The 10,516-nt window shown below is 37.6% G+C and overlaps 1 protein-coding gene across 1 annotated transcript; it reads left to right on the forward strand.

Moving 5' to 3' along the window:
- The first annotated feature begins 919 nt into the window (after window positions 1–919).
- LOC145095919 (secreted RxLR effector protein 161-like) lies at window positions 920–1,321 on the forward strand. The gene has a single exon (XM_079033730.1). The coding sequence runs from the start codon at window positions 920–922 to the stop codon at window positions 1,319–1,321; it is 402 nt and encodes a 133-aa protein (XP_078889856.1).
- Window positions 1,322–10,516: the final 9,195 nt, after the last annotated feature.

Genomic DNA, 10,516 nt, shown 5'->3' on the forward strand with positions numbered 1-10,516 from the left:
AACCCCATTGTTGATATTGGATCGTCTGCTGCATAAGAACTTCCAAGGTTACATGTTTGGACCAACGATCATCCTCTGAACCAAGTGATCGGAAACCCAAACGTTGGTGTTCAAATGCGCTCTTCCACAAGTATTCAAAATGAATGTCATTTCTTGGTGTTTATATCAATAGTTGAACCCAAATCCATCAAAGAAGCACTCGAACATGTTGATTGGATTACAGCCATGTAAGACGAATTGGTGGAATTTGATAGAAATGAAGTCTAGACTCTCGTCCCTCCTCCTTGGAATCATCTCATTGTTGGTACTAGATGGGTGTTTCACAACAAGTTAGATGATGCAGGAGTTATCATTCAAAACAAAGCAAGATTGGCAGCTAAAGGATTCACACAGATTTAAGGCCTTGATTTTGATGAGACATTTTCTCCTGTTGCACGTCTTGAAGCTATCAAAATCTTTCTTGCATATGCTACTCACAAAGGCTTCAAGGTTTACCAGATGGATGTCAAAAACGCTTTTCTAAATGGTGAACTTGATACTGAAGTAAATCTTCAACAGCCTCCCGGTTTCGTTAATCTTTCATATCCGAAATACTGCTACAAACTCCGAAAAGTTGTCTATTGCTTAAGCAAGCTCCTCGCGCATGGTACTAGACCCTCACCGATTTTATCAAGTGTTCATGCTGGTCCAAATTTATGTTGATAAGATCATTTTTGGATCCACCAATTCTTCAATTGTTACTGAATTTGCTAGGTTAATGGTTAGTAGGTTTCAAATGAGCATGAATCGGGAATTAAGTTTCTTTCTTGGTATCCAAGTCAAATAGAGTAACATAGGAATTTTCATTCACCAACAGAAGTACATTTCATAACTCCTCAAAAAGTACTCAACGGACACATGTGCGTCTGCCAAGGTACCCATGCGTTTCAGACACAAGATCTTTGCTGACCCTTCAGGTGTAGCAGTTGATGAAAAGAAGTACATAGGAATGATTGGATCCCTGCTCTATCTCACAGCAAGTCGTCCGTGCATGATGTTTTCTACATGCTTGTGTACCAGATTTCAAGTCAACCCAAAGACGTCTCATCTTTTGGCTGTTAAGCAAATTTTCCGATACCTTAAAGGCACAAAGAATCTCGGAATCCGGTACCCAGCAAGTGAGAGCTTCCTACTTCAAGCATATTCAAATTCAAACTATGGTGGTCTTCAATTGGATAGGAAAAGCACATCAGGTGGCTTTCAATTCTTAGGTGGTAGATTGGTTAGTTGGTCATCCAAGAAGCAGAACTGCATTGCATTCTCTACAACTGAAGCAGAATAGATTGTTGCTGCAAGCTATACCTCTCAAGTGCTATGGATGAAATCTCAACTCTTGGATTATCGTTACCATTTTCAACATATTCCTAATTATTGTGATTATCAAAGTGCCATTGCGATCTCGCACAATCCAATTAAGCACTCCATCACAAAGTACATTGATATACAATACCATTTCATAAAAGATCATGTTTTAAATGGAAACATTGAACTCATTTTTGTTCCATCTGATGATGAAATTGGTGATGTATTTACTAAGGCACTAGACGACACCAAGTTCAATGGTTTTCTGAAAAAAAATGGGTATGATGATGCCTGATCCACTATTCATTCAAGAGACCTGCTCTCTCTGATGGTAACATCAGTTAGAAAGTTGGTTCCAAACTCAAAATCTTTTTTATCTCGGAACTATTATCTCTTGGAATACATAGGATCATTTTACTTTTCTTTATATCTAACCACCACTTGAGCTGTACATTTCATCTTATCATTTGATATCCATAATTGACATAGTCACAGTGATCAAATTTTCTCCTCAGAATTTACTTCATAAAGTCATCTCGAAATTCAAATCCGGAAAAGTAGTGTATTCCATGCTTCGGAACTAGCTTAAATCTCACTCCGGAACTTTTTCCAATCTTGTTCCAGAAAATCTTTCAAATGCACTCCAGAACATCAAAATAACCATTTCGGAATTTTAAATTTTTGACTCCGGCCTTTTCAAGATACACTTTTCCTTTGGTCCGGAACTTACTTCTTCAAAGTTTTGAGTCCAGAATGTTGTCACCAAATCTTCTTCGGAATCCTTAAAAATGGTTTTCTCCGGAATTTTTTTAATAGATTTTTCATCGGAATTCAAATGTCTTTGGCTCTGGAACCTCAAAGCTTCACTCCGGATTGTTCAAGTTCCAGACCTTTTCTTCAAATCAACATGATCCGGAATACACCTCTTTACCCTCCGGTTCTGAAACTGCCCGGAATCAATCATCCGGAAGTCCAAAGGTTTTTAAGGTGATACTCTTTCAAACGGTTACTTTTAAAATATGCTTATCGTGGTCCTTGAAATCTGTGCCACATTTTCACATTCTTTAAAGCAAACATCCCATCGTCGTTTAAGGTTTCTATTCCTCACTGCGTTCCATAGAAACCTTTCATCATCATTAGTCAACTCACCCCTAAAAAAGCTGACATATTAAATGCGACCCATTTCCATTTCAGATCCTCATCATTACCCTCTCTGACCCAACTCGTTTCCATCACCTATATAAACCACGATAAACCCCCATTTGCCTCTTTATGCACTCAAACACTCCAAAACTCCCAAATACTCTATGTTCATCGTGTTCTTCAAGCTATCATAATATTTCATCAATGGCGTCCCAATCTTCTTCTTAAAAACCTACTGAAACTGCTTCAACACCCAAGAAATCTGTCACCAAGAAGAAATCTTTAAAAGAATCTTCGTCCTCACAATCATCGGAGCCTTTTCTTTGAGGCACAACCCATCTTTTCTCGATGAATCCCATAGATTTTGGTCAACCCATTCAAGTGACGATCGAGTTCATTGCTCATTATCCTATATCCATTCCACTCACCAAAATAGCATAACCTCCTCTACCACTCAATCTTTTTCACACTGCCTTCCTTCACAAGAGTCAAGATTGACAATGGTATTCTCGAAACAAAGATCACAGGTGATAGAATTGTGCCCGTCCAGAAGTCTACATTCCTCAGAGCTATCGGCGTTGATGAAAACCCTGATGGATTCAAGGTTTAGAAACCAACCACTAAAGAATTTCAATAGTTCCTAACTCACATTGGGTACATTCAAGACTACAAAGCCAAGGACTTCAAGAAGTCGGCAGTATTAGGTCTTTGGATAGTATTGATGCATGTCATCATTTGAGGGTTGTTCGGAAAGCATGGTGGTACGGACACCCTGAGCAAGGACTAAATGTATGTGGTTTACAACATCTATTCCGGACGCAGCAATGCAGTCGATCTTTCGAAAGTGTTTTTGTTTGGATTTTCGAAAATCCACAATAAAATGGAAGAGCAATGAAATATCAAGCCCTAGGTTTTGGGCCCTGATGATCCAAGATCTTTACAGAGAAAGGTTCGAAACTATTTCCTTTTGCACCATTCCGAAAAAGGTATATCTAACCTTTAAAACTGTCAAGCACTACAGAATTTCGGGCCAATCATCTTTTGGTCCTGTTAGACGCCTTCCGGACCACATGTTTGCCCTAATTCCTTCTTGTTCAATTCACTTGAAACGTCATCTAGAGACTTTGGTTGTATTTGAACCAACACAACCTGCCCCTGTCTCTGTTGAGCCCACTCTGGAAGAGGCCAATCCCTCTGTGTTCGGAGGAAAGATCAAAAAGTTTGCAAAAAGGAAGACTTCTCCTTCTAAGTCAAAGCCTAAAAAGAGAACCAAAGTCAGTTCCTTCTCAGAACAGAAAGGAGCTCATGACATTCAAGTTGACTCTGTCCTTCCAAACACCCCACCAATCTACACATTCGAGGTACCCCTCGGTGTTTCAAAAACACAAGCACACACTCACGGGGAGTCTGCACATAATCCACCCTCACCATCTAAAAAAGGTGATGTCAGTGTTGAACAAAGTTCCTTGCCCCCCTAAAAAACCCACGAGTTACATTTGCTATCCCATCTTCTTCCATACACACACACACACACTCTGGAACCCCTGTTCAGGACTCCAAGCATTCTAAAGCTGGAGTTGTCCCTCCAACCTCAGGTGCCTCAACTAGTCTGATACCTAGTAAGGGTACAGGACGACTAGGTGTTAATGATCCTTTGTGGGAAGATTTTGTGAACAGGGCTCATTCTCAGCTTCTGGAGCTTACCAGATCACAAGTGGAGTCCATGTTGATTTCCATGAAGAAAACAACCATCCATAGCAATTTGCCTTAAGTTGCTCCATCATATGAGATTGTTGATCTCGAGTTTACCTCTGGAGAAACTCCAAAGACTCCATCCCACGCATCAATTCATTCCACTTCGGATGATGAACCTTCCGAAGAAGTGCTCCTGACTGAAGATGGTGCAAATGTTGCTGATACTAATGTTCTTTCATCTGTTCCATTTCTCTCCAAGCCATCCTCACCCAAGTCTGCATTTGATTTTGGATGCACCTCCTCCTTTCATAACAATGATTCTGAATCTACTCAAAAACTTCATGATGATGTAGCTATCAACAAACTTGGTCCTTTGGTTACTCCTCTCAATACTGAATCTCACAAGCACAAGCCTCAACACTCCAATTCCGACACCGGATCCTCCGCAAGAGACTACATTGATTTGTTTTCTCTTCTTGAAATCCAAAGAAATATGTCGGACACCGTGAAGAAGGTCAATTATCTTGAAACCTGTGTAGCAGGGCTTTACTACAAGCTTGATGAGAAAGTCTCCGGACTGGATTCGAAGCTAGATGTCATCCTCAAATCTCTGTACGAAGCAAAAATTTTTGGACCTACTATCGCTGAACGTGAATCCCAACTGGATCAACTCATCACCTTACGACTCAAGCACACCGTTGAGGAAATGGAAAAGAAGTATGATGAAACTGTCGATCACTACCTTGACACGATCACAATAATGTTGAAGGTCCATGACGGTATGTTGAATGCTTCAAATGAAAATTTAAAGCAAGCACACATTCCTCATGAGAAGCAGATGCAGCGCGTGGAAAAGGAGATCCGATAGAAGGATGAGATGAACCTCATCATGCAGCAAGTTCTTCTCAAGCTTCTAAGAGCCTATTGGAACATTGTTAATGTTCCGAATCACAAATTTGATGAGATGCTTTTTGTTATTGGCGCTTTATTCGATCATCTCAAATCCCAAGCACCCACTGTTGAAGCCTACGATGCTCTCACCTTCAAATCAAAACCAGCTTCCAAAAGGTGTTCGACAAGTTTTCTAATATGAAGGATACACTTTTGCTTGAACCGGTTATGCGAGCTACCGATGCAAGAGGGGCAGAAGGCCCAAGAAAAATCTGGAAACCTGCCTCAGAGTTCACACTCCGGGATGAAGATATAAATTTCTATGATGAAGTCCAAGTTCTTTCCAGACTTCTAGGAAATGATGATAATGACGATGATGGAAGTGATGAAGAGGAAGTTGAGTATGTCACTAAAGCGGTTATCAGAATCCCATCTCCAAAGAGATTTCCTGCAAAGGTGCTTAGGGAGGAAGAGTAGAGAATCTGGTCCGCAGTTTCATTGCCATCCATGTTGACGAATGTGCTTCAAAGAAGTATCCAAATGGCCAAAGCCAAAACAAAGTTAACCGTTGATGCTTTTCGGGCTACTCCATCCATGCTGCTACCGATTCCGGCTCCAAAAATTGCTCCAGTTGATGAAGGTTCTCCCCTCCAGACTCTAGACGACTTTCCGGAAGAACCTCTTCAATCCTCTCCTCCAAAGTTCACTGTTGACGAGAATATGATGCATGTTATCTCGGTTCTCAACAAAACAAAGACAAAGGCAAGAAGCCCATCACGGAAGAACATCAAGCTCTATACTCCAAACCTCCTCGAAGGAAAATTTTGGATGGTCTAAGGAGGAAATCAATAAAGCCTTTGAGGACAACATCCGGATCCAAGCTCTGAAAGACATTCCTGATCCGATGCGCGGTATCTCTCCTCTATGCCGCGAAGGCATTCTTTGTGATTTAGACATAATATCTTTTATGTACTATGATGTTCCAAAAACTAATTCAAAATAGCTTGGTCTGCCTCTCTTTCCCTACAACAAGTTCTTTATCAAGTTTGCTCCTCTCCACCCCAATGACGATCCGGAGATTATTGTCCGGGCAGAGCATGAAAGACTGAAAACATTCTACTCCAAGAATGCACAACCTCAAAAGGAAGTGTGGACAAGGAAGAGGATAAAAAAGATCTCTTCGTTCGGAAGGAAAATCTTGGTGAAACATGAACTCAACTGCCCAATATTCCGATACCACATCATCCGGAACAGACCAACATATCGCACAATTACTGATGTTGACTTCCCTACAATCAATCCAAATGATGTCCTAACCATTGCTACTCATCTCCGAAGTCTTCAAAAAGATGATATCAGCATGGTTGCTTATCACGCATTCTTAGGCTTTCTCAAGGATTATGTTGCGGATTCTTGCCGATGTGACTATGAGTTGGCCCACTTGTTCAGAACTAAAGATTTTGTTTCCAAAAATAGTTATGTGCTTCCTGAAGCTGAACTGCTAGCTGAAGGACGTATTGATAATCCGGTTGTAGGGTTTGTGTACAAGACTAAGAAGACAAACAAAAAGGACCTTTTCAGAGTCCTTGACAAACACCTAGTTCCGACAAGAGCTCTCACGAAGTTTATTAGTCGAGCATCCAGGTCCGAACCTCCCGAACATGTCAAGGAAAAGTTTGTAAGTCAGTTACAATGGTATGTTGAAGTCAGGGATTCGTTGTTTAGAGCCTACACTTTCATTAAGGAAGAATCAAATTGATGTGACTTGGTTGCTAAGTTAACTTATGGGGAGATTGTTAGAACCCGAAATTCAACCTCTAGCAATCACAATCACCTCAGTAGATCCGAAGTGAGTTAGTGTTCCAAAATGAATAATGTTGGTGTCTGGACTTGAAGCATTGCTCTGGAAGTGAAGATCTCTGGAATATGAAGATGTTCGGAAGAGGAGAAGATGTTCCGAACCATATGATGGCATTCCAGAATGGATGTTATCTCTGGAATGTTATCTTGTCTGAATCAGTATTTTGTCCATGTGTATTTATTATATTAGTCTTTTAGCTTGATTTAACATGTCATAGGACTTAGTCTCTTTTGCCAAACACGGATATTTAGAGTGTCAGATGTAACTCTTTTCTCCATTCTCTGTATGTAATCAGTTAGTACCATGTATCTTGTTCTCCTATTTTGTAGGAGCTTTCTATGATAAATCAAGAGGTGGATTATTGAAACATATCTAGCAATATTCCAGTTTACTTTACTTACTCTCTCAAACATTCTTCTTGTTCTTCATTTACTATATTTACCTTGATCATTATCTTCACTATTCATTAATATCTTGAATACTTTGTTGATAGCATTAACTCAGACTTGACTCGTCTTGCCAGACTTGACTGGTATAATTATTAGCAAGTAGACATTGATCTTAAGCATTCATTCAAGGTTTGTGTTTTGAAACCTTGTCCTTGCGCATCAGATCGTCCTTGTGATTGATGTTTAATTAAGTGTTAGAAGCTTAATAGAAGGTTTTTATGAAGATTTTATGGTTGAATCATTGTGTTGATTGTTATAGTTTAAAACCCAAGTTTTGGTAAAATCATGAAATGATGGATTCGTGTTAATAACTTAATAGATTAAGCGTAAGGACACTTATTTTAAGTGATTTAGCAAGTTTATTGAAAAAAGATTGTTAAGATGAAGTTTTACCAGAAATATATGTTTGGGCTAAAATATTTAAGGTCTTAATGGTCCAAGACTTATATAAAGGGCTTAATATGGTAATGATATGGGTTGTGGCCAAGGAGGAGTTGGAGTTCTTAGAAAGAAGGTTTGAGGACGCTTGGAAGTTGGTTGTGATTCTCTTTAACAGGGGTGAGTTACACTTTCATTAGAATATGATTTTGTGAGCTAGAATTGATGTTAAAGTATGAATAAATAAATAAGTGATTGTAGATTATGTCTTCACCAGAAAATAACATGTTTTGATGAAATGTGGTTATGCTTATGATTTGCTCAAATGAGACTTCATGAATGATATTCTATTTATGATATTATGTGTACATGTGTGTTATTGAATAAAAGATAGGGGTCCAAAGAAAGAAGATTCACTGGAGTCTTTTCATGGAAACTGTAGAAATGACACAGACAGGTTAACTGTTTACCAGAAAGATTGTAGGTGCATAGTCACCTTTTGTGATTGATATAGTGGCTCACATGCTTAGTGCGGCATGTGAAGTATATGGGACAAAAACCTATTAATTTTATTTATCTTAATTTATAACTAACCAAACTTGTTGTCAGATATATATGTTATTTCCAGGTATTTTAGGTTCAGGTACCAACCTTAGGGAGAGTGGAATTAGAAGCATCAAGAACATGGAATATATATTTCTTTCATGATTTTATTCTTTTTGCTTTAACTGTGGTTAGGATATGGTTGGTAAGCCCATACATGTTTTTCTGCGAATGTTTTCAAGATTTTTGAAACTCTGGTTTTGTAAACAATGTTAAATGCTTTGATAATTTCCAGAAATCTTTAGTTAAATATCTCTATTCTTAATAAAAGCCTCTCGTAGATGCCACATGTCCATCTTTTAGACAAGCCTTCTGCCACGTGTCATCTTTTTGGTCACTCTGATTTTGGTTTCCCGCTCAAACTATTCTATGTAAAGCTATATCTTTTTTTTTTTTTTGATTACAAAATATCTCATAAAATCAGCAACAAATATTCCACCAATCAACCTAATAGCAAGAAATCGGGAGCAAAAATTTTGAATGAGGTCTTCTATCGTCTCCCTATATATGAGAAGAGGTGCTATCTAGGTTTTTGTGACTGCAATTACTCTCCTAACTCCTAAGTCTTAATCGATCATTTATCTACAGTCTCGACAGAAAATTGAAAATCAATGGTACATGATTTCTCCTGCGTCTTCTTCCTTGATTTTGTTTAATAGACTGCTTCATCTCTATATTTTCTTCCTTTGATTTTCTGACGCTTTCAGGAAAATGATACACATATCTAAAACTGATGCAAAACTTACACTCCGGTAATTATCATAACTTATTATTCTTGATTTCTTGGAATTAACTCGCCTCTTCGGGGGTAGCGGCTTATAAGACTTTAATTTGCAATGTTATATGGCTAGAAACCCATTTTTATCTATTATTTTCACAACTTGAGGTCTTTGGGAATTTGTAAGTTTTGAATCATTGATTCCTTTCCACACTTTTGATTATGTGATTTCGATTTTTGTTCAACATTGATAATGTATGGTTTGATCTGATCAGGAACATATGTAGCTTTCAATATATCTTTATAAGTTCTTGATGAAATTAACGTGAGAGGTTATTTGAGTTTTCTGTTGTATAACTTCTTCAATTTTTGAAGTATGTATTTCTTTCTTCTATAAAACTACTTAAAAAACATATTTAGGATGTGAGGGTTTGTAAAATTATGAAATTGATCTTCCTAGAAATTGTGGATCTGGGAGGGATCTTGATTCTTACACATATTATTTGAAGTTTTGTAATTTTTTTGCAGGAAATGTTCCTCAATCAACATTTGCACGATTTTCTTCAAAATATCAAATTACAAGAAAAAGCCTTAGGAGATTACAGTTAGGATAGTCAAGTTGACAACTTCTTCCTATTTAAATATTCTTTTTTGTGTGATCTTACAGCAATGTAAAACTAGGTTTTTTTTGAGGGAGTTTGTGAGGGACATGGCAGCAAAGCAAAAACAGAAAGACTTTATGTGTGATCTGGTAGCAAAGTAAAACCAGTAAGCATTTTTATGATAACAACATAGGTTGCTGTTTTTTGTGTTTTTAAGAGAACATGTTTACTTTTTTTATTTTTTTTGTAACCTAGTAGCAAAGTAAAAATAGGAAAGTTTTAGTATTTGTTTGTTTGTAACAAACTACAATGTTATATATATGGTACGTTTTAACCATCTTGTTTGTTAGAGCATGGCATGAGGCAAAGTAAATTGAGCTATAAATGATGCTTCTCAATCATTATAAACACGTCAAGGTGAATGAAATTGTTATTTAATGTGATGATCTTTTCTCTTACATTTGACAACAAATTGTCTTGCACTTTTTAAATTCATGTGGAGCCCTAATTGGTCAACATTTTTTTATATTTATGAGAAGGTTGTTATGCATTTGTACCATTTGATATCTTCTTTTAAATTTAGGTCTAATCTGGTCCTTCTATTTTGGTTATATGATTTAAGGTTTTGGCATTCAATGGATATCGAATATGTTTAGAAGCCAATAATTTTTTTACTAATGACAAATAAGTTCAAGTGGTTTGTTCCCTTAAGGAAATGACTAATTCAACTCTTCCTAACATCTCAATGCTCTTGATATAGATCATAAACTATATAAATTAGCCATAAACACAAAATGCTAACTGTTCAGACCGATGATGAAAGTGGTTGCAAACA

Source organism: Lactuca serriola, chromosome 3 (assembly GCF_051521515.1).
Source record: "Lactuca serriola cultivar US96UC23 chromosome 3, Lser_US96UC23_V15, whole genome shotgun sequence".
Classification (NCBI taxonomy): domain Eukaryota; kingdom Viridiplantae; phylum Streptophyta; class Magnoliopsida; order Asterales; family Asteraceae; genus Lactuca; species Lactuca serriola.